At 51.2% G+C, this 19,544-nt stretch overlaps 1 protein-coding gene across 7 annotated transcripts in view; it reads right to left on the bottom strand.

Annotated features, from left to right (window-relative positions):
* The window catches only part of Baiap2 (BAR/IMD domain containing adaptor protein 2), a 68,008-nt gene that overhangs the window by 39,464 nt on the left and 9,000 nt on the right, over positions 1–19,544 (bottom strand). For 6 of the 7 annotated variants that reach the window (XM_027425461.2, XM_027425462.2, XM_027425459.2 and 3 more), the window contains exons 2-3: positions 14,787–14,862; positions 11,814–11,900 (exon numbers count right to left, since the gene is read on the bottom strand). In XM_027425461.2, coding sequence (XP_027281262.1) covers positions 11,814–11,900; positions 14,787–14,862 — 163 coding nt within the window. The remainder of the gene's footprint in view (positions 1–11,813; positions 11,901–14,786; positions 14,863–19,544) is intronic. The other variant, XM_027425463.2, reaches the window with a different exon arrangement.

Genomic DNA, 19,544 nt, shown 5'->3' with positions numbered 1-19,544 from the left:
GTCTGCTCAGATCCCTGAACCATTTTCATGCAGACGACTGCTCCCATCTGAGAATTTGCAGTGCACCCTGGCTGGTCGTGGACCACATGACTTTGAGTCATGGTACACAAAGTAGCTATAGGCTCTGAGGTGGCTGCTGCACAGGACTCACTGTGGCAAAGAGACAAGGATGGTGGGGCTTGATCTGATGTCCTCCCCATTTAGGTAAGTGACCAGAGCCTTTAGCGTGGCTCTAACAGCATTGGGAACAGGCTCTCAGGACCCCTCCCTGCCCTTGCCCACCAGAGATCATCTCGGTGAGACCTGATGGTCCTTGGTCCTGTCTGTCTTCTCTTGTACCTGATGCCTGTGAGGACCAGAGAAGGACGTCGCCATGCTCTCACTCCAATTCAAGCTCCTCTGGTAAAGAGAAATATACAGCAGGCCAGGAAGCTGTGTGATACCCTTAGTTTGAGAGGACAAGTTCCTGCCCACAGCTTAGAGTAGAGTCTATGGCATTCCTTCTGGGCAAAGTTAACCCTTAGAACCAGCTGATCCAAGGGAACAAGTGTACCAAAGACCCTGGTTAGCAATGCTGCTTCTCAGCCCTGTGTGAAAGCACCCCAGTGCTAGAGAGCAAACAGGCACTCAGTGGCATCCAGACCCACACTGGCCAGGCTTGGGGTGGCACAAGGAAGTTCCTTCACAAAGATGGAAGATGCTGGATCCAGCTATGCTCCTGATTTGACAGAAGTTCCTGTCAAGACCAGCAGACACACAGAGGGTGAAAGGCAGATGGGCAGTTCAGACAAAGCCTTCCTGAAGGATGCTGGCCCATGGGCCACACCTCTCTGATGATTGGTGTCCGGTGTCCTTTTCATCTCATCTCTCCAGTATTCACTATCCTTTGACACTTAAAGATGAAGCTAGCACTCCTGGACATTGTGTTGACATGGGACTGTCTATGACATGCTCCCTGGTTAGTCTATCTGGGACATGGCCCAGCCCACTCTCCAGTGACGTGACTACTCCCATGAGACCTGGGGTCTGTGATGAAATGCTCCCAATGTAGAATGTATACCAAGGACAGCGTAACAAAAGCCCACAGAGTTATTAAAAGCCTTCAGTTATTAAAAAGTTTGGACCAGTTACTTTTAAGTTAAAATTTTTTTTAATATATATGTTATACACACACACACACACACACACACACACACACACACACACACACACACACACACACACACACACACACACACACACACGTTTTGTTTTCGTGTGTACCACGTGAATACCCTTAGACGACTGGGAGCCATTATGTGGATACCAGGAGCTGAACCCAGGTCCTCTGCAAGACTAGCAAGTGCTCTCAACTGCTGAGTCATCTCTTTAGCCCTGTTGTTTGTTTGTTTGTTTTTCAAGACAGGGTTTCTTTGTGTAGTCTTGGCTATCCTGGAACTTGCTCTGTAGACTAGGCTGGTCTTGAACTCAGAGAGATCTATCTGCCTCTACCTCTACCTCCTGGGTGTTGGGGGTTAAAGTTGTATGACACCATGGCCTGGCTTCTTTTAATTTTTTTGACATACTCTCATCTCATGTAGCCCTGGCTAGACTCGAACTCATGACAATCATCCTGCTTCGGCTTCCCCAGGGCTGGCATCATAGGTGTAAGCCGCCAAACTTGGCTTGGCTGCTTCTCTCCCACCCCCCCTTTGGACCTTTTGACTTTAAACTATGTCACAGAAACATGTGATTTCAGAGATCTCTGAATTGAGGCTACCTCACTTCCCTCCTGTCTAAGGCCAAAGGTGCCTATGACCTAACCCCTGTGACAACTGCTCTTTAGGGGACAGGGCTCCCCAGACCTCTCCCATCTCAGACTGGACTCTTGACTAGTCCTGTTACTGGTCCTGAAGAGCCCTGTACTAAGTCTGCCACCTAGGGCTACTAGAAGACCCTTGGCCCTCTCTGCACCTGCCAGTGTTTCTGACTGCATCCAGTGGCCTGTCTCTTCTCAGTGCAGAAGTCTCTTGGGAAGCCTGGGACCCCATTCTCTCAGCCTGCACGTCTGTGCCTGATGAGCCCATGCTCCTGACAAACAGTGCTCTGGGGAAGCCCAGGGAAGGACAGAGACCTGCCCACAGAGGCTGCTGGCTGCGTCGGGAGCACCCTGTGCCAACTGTTGACTGAAAAGTGAGCAGCTGGTACTCTCGCCCTCATTAACCCTCCCTGGAGCTGGTGCTGAGGCACAGGAACAGTGGATGTGGTAAACAGACTTTGACTTGAGGGCATATGGCTGACCACAGATCTGTGAGTCTCTTAGGGGCTCCCAGAGCTGTCCCTGCTCCAGGGCAGCCCAGTCTTTATGATTTGGCTTTTATGTCCCTGGGGGCCTTTGGGCTATTGGGAGGGATCATAAACCCCACCTCTGGGCAACCCTGTGACCCAATACAGCCAAGCTTCTCAGAGCAGGAGCAGAGCCAGCAAAGGTGACCCATGGTCTTTGCAGGAGGGCCTGAGGCTGGGCTTAGAGCAGCCAGGTGACAGAGCTGGAATGGAAGCCGCCAGTCAGAAGGAGGCCCCTCTGTTGCCAGCCCTGCCACTGTTGTCCTTATTGATATTCCCACCACAGAGTAAACCCGGCACTGAAGAACACAGACACCTGCTGCGTCTTCTTTGGCTATCACACAGACACGGCCCAGGATTCAGCTAATCGAATCCAGACAGCTATTAATCTCTCCAAAGCCTCAGCAAGGTCCCACAGAGCTCTCAGCAGGGTGTCCAGGGCTGCCACATGAGAGATCTGGCCACCAGAGCCCACCCTGCTGGCAGCCGCAGGGCCTCAGTTGAGTCTAGGTGCCCGACACCTATTCAGCAACTTCCACAGTGTACTTGTAGGGCAAAGCATGGGACTCTGGCTGGAGTCTAAGGGACCCCTGTGAGCCTCCTTTTTTCCTGTAGAGATAGGAGGAAGGAATAGGGGAGCATGGTGTCTTTCGTTGGGAAGGGGGGTCCAGCCATTCCAGGCATTGCCAGCCCTTCAGTCCTTTATTGTCCCTAAGCTGGACAGGCAGTTGGCTTGGACAGGACCGCAGAGTCAGGCTCCCCAGCGCTGTGAACCAGCCACCGCTCCCTGTGAGTGGGTATCATTAAGGCCTCCCAACAGTGCCTCTCAGGACTCAGCAGCCTCTAAAATGGAGCCTGTGCTGTTAGGGCCTGACAACTGGTAACACTCCCAGCTGCTGTCACGTGCCCAAAGAAGAGGCTAGGACCACAGCCTCTTCTCTGAAATGGGAGATGGATGGATATACTCCATGACCAGCCAGACCACATCACAGTCTCACAGAAAGCACGGGAGCCCAACCAGCCAGCATTTTCAAAACTACCTAGGCCAACAGGCACCACTGGGGACAGATGGAAGGCCTCTTGGGGTAAAGATCTATAGGCACATACATTCCAGAGACCTGCATGCCCAGGGCCACACAGTACAACTGGCTGAGTGAGCCTGATATGGAAAACAACTGATGCTAAAACCTCAGGATGGCCAGGTGTTGGTGGTGCATGCCTTTAATCCCAGAACTCGGGAGGCAGAGGCAGGCGGATCGCTGTGAGTTCGAGGCCAGCCTTGTCTCCAAAGCGAGTGCCAGGATAGGCTCCAAAGCTACACAGAGAAACCTTGTCCCGAAAAACAAAAAAATAAGACAAAACAAAACAAAACCTCAGAATGGACTTAGCCCACTGAGGAGACTCCTCACTCCAGGCAGGACATGACTGGGTCATGCTGGGCTAAGAGACTCAATGACTGAAGCCAGGCCCACACTGAGGCAGGGATGTACCTGTCTGTCTACGAGCATCCCTACTCAGAGTCTGTGGCCAGCACAGAGCATTTGCTAGTCCCCTGGAGCTTTGAGAGGCTTAGTAGACAGTAGGGCCCCAGCTGAGGCTTGGGGCTTCCAGCAAGCACACACAAGTCCCTGTGATCACAAACAAGTATGCTGCAGGCCCTGGCAGATACAGAGCAGCCCTTTAAAGGAAAAGCACAGAAGAAGCCTCCAGAGACAGGCAAAGGTTGAAGCACAGTCATTTCAGTGGACAGCCCTGAGCAGAGTCTTGTGCATACATGAAACACATCCACGCTGATGAGGCCTTGGGACACAGAGTGCCTCAAATAGAGCTCCTGACCACATGAGGGGAATGAGAGTCCTTCCCAGTCAGGCTGTGCCTTGCTCATTGTGGTAGCTGCTTATCTTCACACATCACACCTCCCCAGATCCACAAGACTGTAAATGCCAAGGACAGGCCCAGGGCAGGTTATCAACCCTTGTTCCATATGGGCAAGCTAAGTTCAGAACACTTGAGAACTTGCCCACCTGCTGGGGTGTGCACACCCTACCATGAACGTAGTATTCGTTCTCTCCCTGTGTCAGATTCAGCCCAGCTCTATGCAACTAGTCACTGGGATGAAGAGTTGTCACTGCAATGGTTGTCCAGCTGGTTGATGTACAGTCCTCTGGGGGGAATACTTGAAGGACAATGCTGCTGCTGGTGAGACAGACTGGACAGGTGCCGCCCACCTACACAAAGCACCAGAGTCACATCCATGGTGGCCACCCTACGGTCCAGCATCAAGGCGTGCAGTCACTTATGCCCTGCTCTGTGTCCTCCACGCCAGCCCCAGAGCTGCCACTAGCAGAGTTAGGGATCAGAGGGATACAGGCTGTCACATCTTAGCAGATCTCAGATTTCAGTCGAGGGCGAAGGTGTGTGAGCCTCTGTAGGAGTTCAAGGAATGAACAGAGCAGAGCTGCTGTCTCCAAGCTCCACCGGGGCACCTCAGCCACGGGAACAGTGCGTATCTAGACAAATTAATGAATGGCTTGGAACTCAACCTGGATGGACACTCATCATCCCAAGCTGCTGGTCAACTCTAGTACCCCCCAAAAACCCCCCGAGAGAGCAGAAGTGGCAAGCAAGCACGCACAAATCAGAGTGACAGGAAAGCATGGGGCTCATCTGCCCATTATACCTGCTGTGAGTTGTTTCTGGCACCAGGGCATGCTCTGACAGAAACAGAGCAGAGGATCCAGAGATGGGAGGCGACCACAGACGAGCAAGTGGGTGGCTACCAGCTAGGGCATCAGAAGGGCTGTGTGAGGATGCAGAGCTCAGAGCTACCCTCCATCCCTGACTAAGCAGCCTGCTATATCAAAGCAAAGCTCCGGCAGGCTGCAGGCTTTCTCACTGCGGGGGAAAAATAACACTCCAAGTAGAGATGAGAGGACGGTCCCTGCATGAGTCTGCAGTCTCCAGGCCCTTGCCTGGCTGTGAGGCCAGAGTCAGTAGCACAGAAAGACCCAAGATCAAAGGCAGGCACTGCCCAGGCCATTCACTTACTCCAAAGGAAAGAGAAGGAACAAAGGTGGCTCTAGGGGATCATCTGAAGCCAGAGTGACTCCCTGGGCACTCACTGTCCAGCATGAGGGAGGTGCTCTCTGCAGACTGGGATGTGTGTGTGTTAGAGCGGAGGGGGCTGCTTGTCACCCTTATGACTCACAAGAAGAATACGAAGCACAGGATTCCAAAGGGGGATAGGGTAAATGGGAGGGGCAGATGTCCACAGGTGTGAAATCTCACACAATCCTAACAGGGCTGTCTGCCCAGCGAGCTGCTGGAGCCATGGGCAGCTTACCCTGACCATCACCCTGTGTAGAAGAGCTAAGCATTGGGTGGAAGGAAAGAATTAGTCAGGCTAGATCTCCTGTATGCTGGACAACCAAGCCCACCCTGTGAAGCTAGGCCCTGGGCCAGAAAGGCCACAGGGAGAGGGCTTACAGATAGGCTCCATTCTCCTGGATGTCAAGATTGAAACACTTAAGCCAGGTGTGGTGGTTCATTCCTAAGGTCCCAGCTACCTCACAGGTTGAAGAGGGAGGGAAGAGCTCTGGTAGACAGAAGTCCAGGACCAGAGTAGACAATACAGCATAACCTTGTCTCAAAAAAAAAAAAAAAAAAAGACATAATTCCTGAAAACAACAAATAGAGGCTGGTCTGGAGAGAGTGTTTCCACACTTGGACAGACTGGGAGATCCCTTGACATTCCCTGAGGGCTCTGATTTACCTCTTAAGACAACGGGGATCTTACATACCTAGATCAGACTATCTTGGACATGCTAACAAGTGGGTAGGAATGAGCAAAGCTGTAGACAGGAGGAGACCACCAGATGGTATTAAAAATAGACTACAAGCCTTGCAGTGGTGGTGCTACCTTTAATCTGAGCATTTGGGAGGCAGAGGTAGGAGGGTCTCTATGAGTTCAAGGCCAACTTGGTCTACAGAACAAGTTTTAGGACATCCAGGGATATACAGAGAAACTGGTCTTGAAAAACCAAAAGACTGCCCATGGGCCATAACAACCAGTTGACCAATCAACACAGGGCAAACCCTCCAAGCCTGGAGGCACACCAATCCTGAGCCTGTGCGTACCCCTAGACACTCCCCTATAAGATCTCTATGCAGATGCTTCGAGCTGTCTTTCCTAGCCATCCACCATGGCGGGTGGATGAAAGACCTGAGCTAACATGGGGTTAGCTCATTAAACAACTATAATAAAGCCTCTTGCAGTTTGCATCAAAAAAAGAAAAGAAAAGAAAAACCAAAAGACTGCAAATAAGACTAATTGGTATAGAGAGGTTATCTCATCTCATGATAACATGGTCTACCTTACCAGATAGAACATGTAACAGCACATGTATGCACTGGATAGCACAGCCTACAAACATGCAAGAGACACAGTCAGGAAAGTGCTGAGCTGCCACTCTTGGGTACCAGGAAGCAAGCAAGCTCTATTTCACAGTGGCTGTTGCCAAAGGCCACGGAGTCTTGGAGGATTTGTCTTCTAAAGTGGCTCAGTCTCGCATTCCCCATTAACCAGCTTTCTCAGAACAGCACAATCCAGTGGGAATAACTCAATTATAACCAAGAGAAACAGATGGTTAATTATGTGTTTATGGAATATTCTACTGCAGTGAAAATGAGTGCACCCACTGCTGACAATGATACAGCTGGATCCAGGGCAGAAGAATAGCAGGTTGTACACATCAATCTCCCTGTGGTTGACACTGGTGACATAAGGATTACAAGGTCCTGCTTATCTGAAGCTCTGCTTCCCTCTTAGGCTCTCCACCCTGCTCCATTATGGACATTTCTGCAGAAACACATCCCCTGCATCTCTCCTCCACCCCGCTGAGTGGCCCCCTGGTCCTGTTTACCTAGGATGCCTGGCCATGCAGGGTACTGAGGCTGTCACCATTCCCAGTCCCACCCAAATGCACCCAGGATGATCTTAATAGCTTCCAAGGAGTGAAGACCAAGAACACAGACTCAAATGAAAATGGCAATGAACTCTGGAAGCTGTTCAGGTTGAGAGGTGATAGCACCAGACATTAGCAACGATCCTTCCCCACCTGGAATTCACCAGCCCCAGGTCTCACTTCCCTGTGTAGAGCCTTAAGAGAGGAACAAGACTCCCCCAAGAGCAACACAGGAACAAAACAGACAGGCTACCCAGAGAACAGAGGCTCTACCTGTGAGGAAGCCAGGTCAACAGAGGTTCCAAGAGGGAGGAAGAAGAAACGGGGGGGGGGGGGAGGGTAATGAACCCAGAGAATGGGCAACAAAAATGATTCCAAGGGCAGTCAGTGGTTGGGAACAAATCAACTAACATCAAATGAAAATGTGAGGGGCTATAATGTATTCCACAGAAAAGAAAATTATAATAAAAATAATGACCAAAATCATAATGAAAATCAAAAAGCTGGGGCTGGAAGGATGGCGCAGCAGTTAGGAGCACTGGCTGCTCTTCCAGAGGACCTGGGGTTCAATTCCCAGCACCCACACAGCAGCTCACAACTGTCTGTGGTTCTAGTTCCAGGGGATCTGACATCCTCACACAGACATACATGCAGGCAAAACACCAATGTACATAAAATAAAAACAAATCATTAAAAACTAAAAAATTAGTAAGCTACCAAACTAAGTCAACAGCTACCAAACTAAGTCAACAATTCAAAATTAAAATGGAAGTGTTTTTCCTCCTAAAAATCCCATTAGGCCAAGCTTGTTAGTGCATTCCTGTAAATCCAGCTCTTGAGAAGCGGCAGGTAGGACAAGGCCATCTTCTAAACATAGTAAGACAAACAGATTAGGAGACAAGGTGCGTGAGGCCCTGAGTTTCATCCGCAGCATCAGAAAAAATAAATCATAAAATGAAAGGCCAGATCAGCAGATGACGAACTCGGCAAGTCCCATGTCACCAAGCTTGACAAACTGTTAGCTCCCAGGCACACACCTGATAGAAGAAACCAATTCCTAGAAGTAGTCCTTATACTATCACACTAGCTCACCCCGCCACACCAAATAAGCATAATAATCTTTAAAAACATTTATTTATTTATTTTTAGGACAGGGTTTCTCTGTGTAGTCCTGGCTGTCCTGAAACTCACTCTGGAGACCAGGCTGGCCTCCAACTAAGAGATCTGCCTGCTTCTGCCTCCAGAGTGCTGGGATGAAAGGTGTGTGCCACCATACCTTAATTTAGATATTTATTTTTTATTTTGTATATATGTTTTGCCTTCACGTATGTGTGTCTACTATGTATGTGCCTAGAGGCAGAAGAGGACATGGAATTACCTGGAACTGGAGTTCCAGTAGGCCACTGTAAGTAGTTCCAATAGGCTGCTGTGAGCTGCCATGTGGGTCTGGGAATTGAACTCCAGGCTCTCTGGAAGAAAAGCCAGTGCTCTTAACAGTTGAGCCATCTCTCCTGCTCAATTAATTTTTTTTTTTAATGAAAGGCTGATAAAATTCACAGTAAATATTTTGTTTGTTTTTTGTTTTCTGAGACAGGGTTTCTCTGTGTAGTCCTGGCTGTTCTGGAACTTACTTTGTAGACCAGGATATCCTCAAACTCAGAGATCCAACTGCCTCCCAAGTGGCTAGGATTAAAAGAGTGCACCACCACATCTGGCTCAGAGTAAATATTTTCAAAATAAACATGTGACACAAGATCTAGACTATATAGAGATTTTTTTTTTTTTTTTTTTTTTTTTTTTTTTTTTTTTTTTTGACACAGGGTTTCTCTGTGTAACAGTCCTGGCTGTCCTGGAACTCACTACAATTGTAGACCTGGCTGGCCTCAAACTCACAGAGACCCACCTATCTTTGTCTCCTGTGTGCCACCATGGCTGGGTTAGAGAGCTTTTATAAACCAGTATAAAGACAAGAACCCAAATAAAGATGCAAACACTTGAATTTACATTTTACTAAAGGTAAATAAATGGCAAATAAGCATGTGAAAAGATGCTGAACATCATTAATTAGCAGACGAGGGCATAAGGAGCTGTGCCAAACTCCATACAGTAGGGCTCGGCCTAAGAGTGTGCAAGAGGAGCTGGAGGGGGGCCCACTTGATGTCAGCACCTCGTTCACAGAGTCCTGCAATCACAGTGGTGGTCTGGAGACAGGGTGGGGCTGTGGGGAGGCCTGGCTATAGAAGGAATGGACAGATTCACCACATGGACACAGGAAACTCTTCACGAGCTGAGTTCCAATGTGCACAGCTGATGGTTCATTCCCAATAAAGCAGTGATATCAAGCAGGTCCCGATGGATTGTGGGTCTCCGCTGGGAAGAGGGTATTTACTACTATCATAAAACAGTGTTGATTTCAGCAAAGATATTAATGGATATGTCGGGTAAGGTAAGAGGACTGCATCAGAAAGCCAACTCCGTCCTAAGAACTCCTCAGCATAAAGTTAAAAAGAAGAAGACAGCATGGAGTTGTCTTTTAGACACTGGGAAGCAAACGGCACATGGATCGGAGCAGCTGACTGGGTAGGAGACGTGGGCAGGGAGGAGGTGGGCAACAGGGCTGACTTATTTTTAAAGCAAAGCAGGGCTGCTCTAATACAAATTCCAACCATTTGCTTGAGCAATTCCACTCCCTGGTATCTGCCCAAGAGAAATGAAATACAAGCCCATACCAATGCTTCACACTCGTGCTCAGTTCAGTGCTATTCACAACAGTCAGGCGGAAGCCACTCCACTGGCAGACGAGCAAGGCCAGGTGTGGTGACACCTGCCTGCAATCTCAACACTTGGGAGGAGGAGACAGGAGGACTGAGGTTCCAGCCATCCAGGACCAGAGTGAGACCCTGTCTCAAAAATGTGCTTCTCAGGAACAGAATGGGTCCACCACACAATGGGATATTATCTGCAGCGTGGATGCCAGGGGCCACTCTGTGGTCAGGCGTGTAGGCTCAGCTGGCTGGTGAGGTCAATGAGGTGGTGAAGGCCTTGACTGCAGGGCCTCACTGGAGCAGCAGCAGCAGCAGCAGCAGCAGCAGCACTGGGCAGCCACCCACCTGTGGTCCGCTTTGGATTTGCCTGTAATGAACTTTACAGTGTGTGAGCACATGCCTGTCCTCTTGGTGGAGTGTGCTTTTGAGGTTCTTCTGTGGTGGCATGTGTCACAGCTTCTTGACTATGGGGCTCTACTATAGACATGTAGGGCTCACATAACTCCCTACGGTGTCCTCTGAGGAGGTAAGAAAGCTACCCTGCGAAGAAGGGTAACGTCTCAGATAAACAAGCCTGGACCTTGGTTCAGGAGCTCCACTGTGGTACCTCCACATGGCCACTCACTAACAATGAGGTCCTGCAGTCAAGGCCTCCACCACCTCGCCAGCTGAGCCTACAGTCCTAACCAGTGTGGCACCTGGCATCCCCACTTCAGTACCCTTAGCTCTCACTTCTCAGCCCTCCAGAGGCTCCTAGTTAGCACTGCATCTGCAAGAGGCGCCATCAGCTGGCCACTGTGATGGGACACATCCATGCACAGCCTAGTGTTTGCCTCCCAGGCAGGTCCCATGGTTGTGCTGGTCAACACAACAATCTCTCACGAACTCTGGAGGTCTGAGGACCTGCAGTGCTCTTAAACAAGGCAGTGGCATGGCTAAGTGCAAAGCCTGGCTTCTGTGCAGGAGGTTGGGAAAGGTGCAAAAGGACAAGCGGGGTGAGAACAGGCAGAACTGTGTACACAGGGTCTCTGCCTGCAAACTACGGCATGAAGGAGACAAGTCTTTGAGCTGGAATTAACATACGCGTAAAGAAGTCCAGGTCCCCAGCTGCCAGGCCTCTTGTCAGCCCAGGAGAGTTACCGGCCCCAAACCCCCCAAACTGCAGCCAGTCTCACTGCCCAGCATCCCCATGGGGAGGGGGAAGGGAGACACATGAGCACCTCCCCCTCATTCCAGCTTGCAACGTCACCTCACCCCTTGCACATGAAAACACAGGCAGGCATAGTAACAAAGACCTCCTGGGAATTCCACCTTCTAGCGCTTCATAATTCTCCTGGAATATGAGGTTTGTAGAAGTAGGGGTACACCTTCCAGGGGTTCCACCCTTTTCACGTGCCTTCATGCCAGAAACAACTCAGTATGTCAGTAAGCACTTCAGTCCAACTTTCCACATAGGTCCCTATATCTGCCACTTAAGTGCTGGCCCCAATGCCTTTAAATGTGGCTTTGCCTGTGTCTATTTGTGCCCAGCCATGCTCTTCAGGGAAGACAGCCCACCTCGGTGAGCTCCAAGCAGTACCCAAGGCTGCATGGTACATGCCACTGTCAACGGTGAGTGCTCCTCACCTGTTGTGCCATTTCAAAACTACTTTTTTTATTTAACAGATAAAACCCAGTTTTCAGTCTGGCACTCGGCTCTCCAGACCTGCCTGGGTATATCCAATGATTCTGGGGGCCTCGTCCCAGTCAAGGGTCTTACCAAGTTCCTTAGAGCCCTGGCTCTCGCTGGCCAGCTCCCCCATCTTTACCAGAGCATCGAAATAGCCTTTGGCAGCGAAGGTGACACCTGAGGGGAGAGGAAAGAGTGGTTAATTCCTGCACTGAACCCAGAAAAGGTCTGCTGCCAGCAACGGGTGGCAGTGGCACCCACCCGCTACCTAAGCCTGGACAAGCTCGAGGAGTGCTCTAGCTTCGTTTCTGTGGACGCCACTGTTTCTTGTTGATACTCTTATTCCACTCCCATCACGAGGGTTCCTTTTATTTGTGAGAACACAGTGTACTGTGCAGGTCCAGAGCTATTCAAGTAAAACTGCAGAGCATGGCGCCCTGTCATGTGCTGTTTGACGTGGGGGAGGGAGTGCAGCTTTAAGTGCTACACCAGACAAAGCGCCTGCAGACCCTGAGCAAGATGGAGGCAGTTCTGGAAGGCAGGAGGCCACTGATTTATCCAAAGATTCCAATTCGAAAGAGAGTCACTGTCCTACGTCTCAGAACAGGCCTTAACCAGGAGCAGGTGCCAGTGCCCAAAGCAGGCTAAAGGCGTCACATCTGCATTTCGTGGCCAGAGGGTCTTCTGGGTGTCAGAGGCCCTGGTGACCTGGGTGTGGAAAGCTCAACACCTGCCTTTTCCTACACCCCAGCCCAGTGGCTGCTGCTGACAGAACGAACAAGCATCCCCAGCCAAAAGGTCTAGACTTCCTCAGAGTGCCTGGCACGCTCCTTCACCTGAGGAAGTCCCCACCCACCTAGCCTTCGCTGTTCAAAGCAGGGAGGACAGAAGAGGTGTCTAAGTCTGGAGAGCAGGGCCACAGGAAGTGGCCACCAGTGGCACCACTACAGTTTCCAATTCCTTTCCTTCAGAGCTCTGTTAGAGGGTTGTAACTGGGCAGTCTATCAAACTTTAAAGTGCACACAATTTGTTCTGTGGTACAAGGCCATGTCCCTGGGGGACTAAGGAGTTTCTGTTGCCTGGGAGGGTGGACCTCTTAAAACAAATGGAAGGACAAACAAAAGAGTAGAAGTTGGGCACTTGGAGGCTGAGGCGGTTTGGGTAGCCTGTGAGACTGAGCCCAGCCTGGACAATCAGAGAAAACAGGAAGGGGAAATAACCATCCAGCCTGTCCACACACAGCCCTGAAAACTACATGAGGAACACAACAGGGAGCCGGAAGGGTCTGGAAGGAAATCCGTGCCCGAGCATCAAGGAGCTGGAGAGCAACACCAAAGAGGAGGAGGGGTCTGCTACCAGCCTCCACTATATCACAGAGAAGGTGAGACTATACCTCAAATGCAGGGCACCTGGACACAGAAAGCTACCAGCAGAGAAGAGCCCCACCCGGGCAGAGAGACTCCTAATGGCTAGGTCACCAAGCACCACACAGAATGGCTTTGGAAGGGGACATCACTGGTGTGGAATGTGTCAGCTTCATCCCTACTCTTCATGGCACAGAGCCACAAAAGCTTTCCAATTTTACCAGACACAGTCCACCTGAAAAACCAGAGCAGGGCAGAAGCAGCCGGTTACATTCAGGGCCCTAGAAAGTTCTTCTACTGGGAGAATTGGAGCATCACGTGCTGTGCCTGGAGATAACAGAGCCACTCAAGACACAGGACAGAAGCCTCATTGTTGGTCCCCACACTGCACTTCTACTTCCAGAGGCTTCTTCCGGGGGGTTACAACCTGACATAGAAAGTCAACACCTCTTCCCACACAAAAGAAGCTGAGGACATCAGGCATCAGAGTAGGGAGCAAGGGCTGGGTATGGCGGTGGGTATTTGAGAGTATGGTTAGCAGAGAGTGTGAGACCAGTCTCACATGGGCAGGAGGCCCAACCCTCAGGGCCTTGGGCCAGTGCTGCGAGTTCCACCAGACCAGAACCATTGGGTATCCTCCGCCCACACCGAGTTGGTGTGGCCTCGGTGACTTCTGGGAATATGCAGGAGACTGTTGCCAGGGTCCTACTGCAGGGTCAGCCCTACTTAGAACAACTATCAATAGAATAGATGAGGGTACCTGGGAGGACTCGGGCACGGGAGGCCACTTGGCAGGACTGTTCAACTAAAGTGGGGAAGCCCTGTTTCCACACCAGGTGGAGCAAGTAGGAGGGGACAAAGATGGCTCGACAGTTCCCTGTGGACAGTGTGACCAGGATCGGGTCCATGCCACCAGAAACCAGCCAGGCGCTCTGTTCTCAAATGTCCACAGGCTACAGGGAGCACGACAAGACCCTGCTAAGTTTAGCGCTCTCTCTGCCACCTTGAACTCAAAACCCGTAATTGAACAAGGGGCTCATCCCACATGTGGGGCCACAGCTTGGTGAAGGACACGGTACGCATTTTGGGTAACAATGGCCTCGTGCTTGACTTACAAAGATGGTGGCTGCTGTTGCTGCCCTGCCTTCACAGGTGAGGTCACAGGTATAGTGACCCCAGGGTCAGGGCCCAGGGTGAGTGGCTCTCTTGACGCACACTAGGACCACTGGTGGGTTTCAAAGTCCTTTCCCTCCAAGAGCTGGGGTTGGTGGAAGGTGTCTAGAGGATCTGTGAGCCAAGGGTCTATCACAGCTGTCCCAGTACCCAAAGGAGCTGCAGCATGCCTACTTGCCAGAGTGAGGATACGAGCCCAAGGCCCAGGGTCACAGCAGCACCAGCCCCAATACTGAACTTTGCAGAAAACTCTAAAGAGCAGACATCCACACCCTTGTCTCTAAGTAGCCTGCTTGTTACCACAGCTGTGGAACAAAAGCAGCCTGCATGGAGACCAGCCTGTATGGCAAGGGTCTGTGGTCATAGTGGACACAGGGTCACCTTCAGAGTGCATGGGTGCACACACCCTCTACTCATCTCAATCAGATGTCTCTGGAACAAAAAGCCTAGCTAGTGGCTTCTACCCAGGCAGTAAGAGACTGAGAGGAAGTCCATCTGTGGGCCAGGGGGCAGAGGCCAGCTGTACCTGCCAGGGCTTTCTCGTAGTTCTTCCCCATGGCGATGAAGTTGCGGAGGCTGGGGTTGAACTGCTCCATGATGGTCTGGAAAGGAAGGAAGGAAGAAAGCAATGTCACCTCACCACCATCCACCCACAGCCGGGAAGGGACCCAGAAACACAGCCCATCTCCCCAAGTCCAAGCCCCAGCTCTGCCCATTGTGAACACCACAGGCCGGGGTGGGCAGGGACCTGCTGTAGAGAGCTGTCTGCAGAGCAACAAGGGGTCTTTGCAGGGCCACATGGCACAGGCAGCACTCACAGGCATGGCTTCTGAGGCGCCAGTACTCAGCTGGCGGGGCTGAGTCAGCCGTGGGAGGCCACCCGTCGGCCACACACAAATGCTCAGCGACGCCCCCCACGCCACCACCCTAACTCAACACACCAATTACCAACATCAGCTCTGATTAGAGCGGTGCACAGCCTGATTTACAAATACCATACTATGAATAATCCAACAGGCTCCGGATCTGTTTGCCCGACGGACGGCAGTCCCCGTGCCAATATCGGCAGTTCTTAGACTCAAGAAATTAGATTTTCACTGTGAAGGCCAAATAAATGTTTTAATTACATGGCATAAAAACAGGCACACACAAACAGCAGCCAAATGAGAATCCTACCAGCAGAATGCCCACAAACTGTCAACAGCCTACACCAGCCAGGGAAGACCCCAGGAGGAACTTTGAAAGAAAAACCTGACCGAACCACATCCTAAGCCAATGGGGAGGGTGTTGTGCCAGGAGCCTGACAGGAGGGTGACAGGAAGGGAAGCCGCCTGGACTTAGACCAACTCAGTCCAACCTGTGGCCCAAGTGAAGGAGCAGCATGACAAATGAGAAGGACATTTAAGGACACCAGGGCCAGTGATCACTACAGGGTCTGGCTCCAGAAAACCCAGTACTATACACATTTCTGTATTGGCCTGTCCTGAGGTGTAGCAGAATACCCCCAGCAAGAGGCATCAAGACCCTCCCTCATTCTTGGGGAAACAAGAACTCCAGTTCTAAGCTGCTACCACCCACCCTGTCGCACATGGACCTAGCTTGTTGACCCCTCCCTCCAGGAGGGCTCCTAGCCCACAGGACCCTCAGACAGCAACACTTCTCACCCAAATCTACAGGGCTGGTGGCGCCACCTTCCCAGCCACCGATTCATGCTTGCCCAGAGTCCACATGCACAGTGAGCATTCAGCAATCAACTAACCTAAGTCCTAGCCCACAAGCAGCAACTAGGGAGCCAAGGCAGAAGGGCTCCAGCAGAGCTGGAAACAGGAAGGCAGAGCCTAGTGAAAGGCAGGGAGGACAGATTGCTACAACTAAAAGAGGAGGCAGGCCGGCAGGCCAAAGCAGTGTAAATACCCCAGGCCAAACCAAGCTGTGCTATAGGGGCTAACAGGAAAGGAAGTGAGTGTAGACAAGACAGGAAGCTGGAGGAGCTGAGCCGAGTCAAGCTGGATACACTAGGAAGGCTCTGGCTGTACAGATTTTAGTCAAGGGTCAAAGAGGAAGTAGAGAGGAGCCTCCCTGCTGCTCAACCTCTGACTATGAAGGCAGGAAGGAGGCTCCCGCCAGGGCTGGATTCCTGTGTTATGTGCACCAGGCAGTGACTGAGGCAGCTGGGACCTGACTGGGGAGACGAGAGGCAGACACGGGGCCAGGACATTGAGGAGGAACTGGACGCCTATTGGGTAGGGTGTAATCCAAAGAGCACCTAGGAACCAGACAGGGACATTGCATGAGCAAAATGCTGGAGACGCTGAGTCCAGGAGTAGACCCAAGAGCCTGGATCTAAGAACACCTCGAGAATCCTGGAAGAGAAGGCTTAGTCCAGATGAGCCCTCTGAGCTCCACTGACATCCGAATGACAGGAGAGTGTGCCAGAAACCACCCAAAGCCAAGGAAGGCAGACTGCTGAGGTACCTGCCATGTCTCCTGTGACACAGGGAAGCTGTAAAGTTTCACTTCCTCAGTGCAGTTGAGCTCATGCAGGAGGAATGCAACAGGAGTTCATTGGGCAATGTGGGCAGTGAAGGGCTGGCTAGGATACCTAGGCACGGCCACAGCCTCCACCTGCTCAAGAGCAGTCAGCCAGGGACATGAATGCCATTAGCTGACACTCTGAGGGAGGCCTCGGCTGGCCATGGAAGGCCAGTTTCATTCCAGGTCTGCATAGCAACACCCGCCCTAACTGGAAAAGTGGACCTGCTCTGAAGGAAGCTTATTTCCAGGCTCCTGGCCAATGTCACAACCTTTCTTTGGGTCACTTGACTTCCAGCTACCTTATAAGAAGCCCAGTGGCTCACAAAGGGAAGGGGGGGGTATACAGGTGCACACATACATTTGTGTGTGTCAGGAGCTCTCGGAGCTCAAGTCCATCTCATTATTCTAGGGTTCATGCAGAAACCATACCTGCTCTACCTCATCCAGTCCCTGTGGGTGAGTACACTCCCTGCCCTCCTGCTATAGACTGGCTCCCCCATGAGAGAACAAGCTCCTGCCTGGGACCATGCCAGGAAGGTGCTAAAATGTAAGCACTCAAGGGAAAGGGCTTGTTCACTGCGGAAGTGATCATATTCCTTATCAACACCAAGGAGCACAAGAGAAACACAGAGCTGCAAGTTTTGACCTTGTGAAGCCTGAATCCAGGCGTCCATGTAGAGGTCTGGGTGGTGCTGATAGGCAACTCAGGGCAGCTCTCCTGCCAAGACAGAATCCTACTCAATGAAGAAGCATCACAGTCTCTTCAAAACCCATACCAGTGACCTGCCGGCCCCCAAATGTGCTGTGACTGTGGGTGGCTCCTTGGGTAGCTTTCCTGGACCAGGAACTATATTTAGAACCACCATTCTTTTACTTATTCAACTGTTCATTCAGTAGAGACACCCTCCACACACCACGTAAGGCTCTGGAGTACCTGCAAACTCATGGGAGACTGTACTACAGAACATGTCCCAGAAGGGCTTGGGGCTTTGGAAAGCCCACCGAAAGATTACCAGAACTCAAGCCAAGCCTTTCTGTAGGACTTTCACAAGCAGGGTGTCCTGCAGCTGTTCCAACCTCACCCTTGCCCTCTTTAAAGACAAGTTTTCACTATGCAGCCCTACCTGGTGGCCTGGAACTTTCTATATAATCTAGGTTGGCCTGGAACTCACAGAGATCACCCTGCCTCTTCCTCTTTAGTGCTAGATTAAAAGCGTGTGCCTCTATAGCCAGCTCAGGCCCAATTATGTGGCTGTACCTCTTCCACCAGGACTCGCTAGAAAAGCAGGCAGCCATTTGCTCTGTGGCCCAAGGCACTACTCAGGTGAGAAGGAGGCCCCACAATGCCCTGCAGCTCCAGTACAGGTTGACCCAGCAAGATCTGCCTAGGGAATAAAATCAACTCCAGGTATTCAGTGAGCACAGAGGACATTCCGGAGGAGGTTGACCTAAGCTGTGCTTTGTTTGGTTGGAGTCAAAGAAGGTAGGATGTTTATACATTATTTTAGATAAAAAGAGGCATGGGTTTCTAGAAGGAAACAGGCATTAGGGTGAGGAAGGGAGCATAAAGGAGGACAGGAGTCTTGGACACAGGAACAGGGTAGCCCAAGCAAAAGTCACCTGCCTATAACCCTCACTTCTACACAAGGCAGAAGGAACTTGGCTGTGGCCAAAGCACTCTCCATTCTGGATGGGAGAAAAAGAAACAGAGATACCCAGAGAGAGCGAGTGAGGGGATGAGAAAGAATGGATGAGAACACTGCTGACACTCAGGCCTCAGCCAGGGTCTCTCAGCAGTCTGTGGAATTACTCTGAAGCTCATGGAGTAAAGGAAACCTGTGTCTTTCTGTGAAGAGGGAAGAGAAGCCTGGGCTGTTCCAGAACAGGGGGCTGGATTCCTTGCTCCCCAGGGAGCAGTAGTAAGGTTCTACCAGACCCACAAGGCCAGCTTCAGCTCCCTAGGGAGGTGAACAAGCATCAGAAGAGATGGACAGACCCAAGTACCTTCTAGGAGCTGGAAGGGGACCCAGACGCCACACAATGAGCTCCATCCAGAGTTTGAGCAGAACCCCCACCCCTGTAACATGGAGGTTCTAGTTTCTCAGTTCTGGTAGCTCCCCTGGAAAAGCTGCCAAAATTAAGAAAGAGACTTTGTGTCTTTGGCAGGGTGCCTGGATGTGACAGGCACGGCGGCCTCCCATCAGGAAGGCAGAAGGAACGACCTTCTTCCTATCACCTCGACTGCGCCTCACCCAGCCAGCACCGGAAGCACCGGGACAGCCACCTGAGACTGCAGCAAATACTTGGCTGACGATGGGCACAAAACCAAGCCTGAGCCTGCTCACCTGGCCTTACATCCAAGCTCTTCCCAGGTGTGCACAGCTGTCCCAAATTGCTCTCCTTTTAGAGAGAGACTTCTGTCATCTGAACCCCTCTACCCAGCTTATTTCCAGAGACTGTGAACGCTTCTCTTAAGACTGACTTCTCCTGCATAAGGTTCCCAGGGGTAAGGCCCCCAAAGGCAAAAGCCACACCAGGGCTTGCACCTAAACTAGACCCTGTGAAAAGAAATCCTTGGTCAGAATGTGTTAGAGGGACTTGGGCAACAATCCCCAGGAAATCCAGAATCTGCTCCGTGTGACAACCATCCCTACACGAACTGGTCAACACCCATCATTCCAGCAGCCTGGACACGAGACCAAACAGCTTAGCCGTGTCTTTCCTGTCTGCAACAGGAATATGCTGCCCA

This window comes from Cricetulus griseus, chromosome 7 (assembly GCF_003668045.3).
Source record: "Cricetulus griseus strain 17A/GY chromosome 7, alternate assembly CriGri-PICRH-1.0, whole genome shotgun sequence".
NCBI lineage: Eukaryota > Metazoa > Chordata > Mammalia > Rodentia > Cricetidae > Cricetulus > Cricetulus griseus.
Note: the sequence above shows the minus strand (reverse complement) of the source record. Positions and strands in the feature narration are given on the sequence as shown.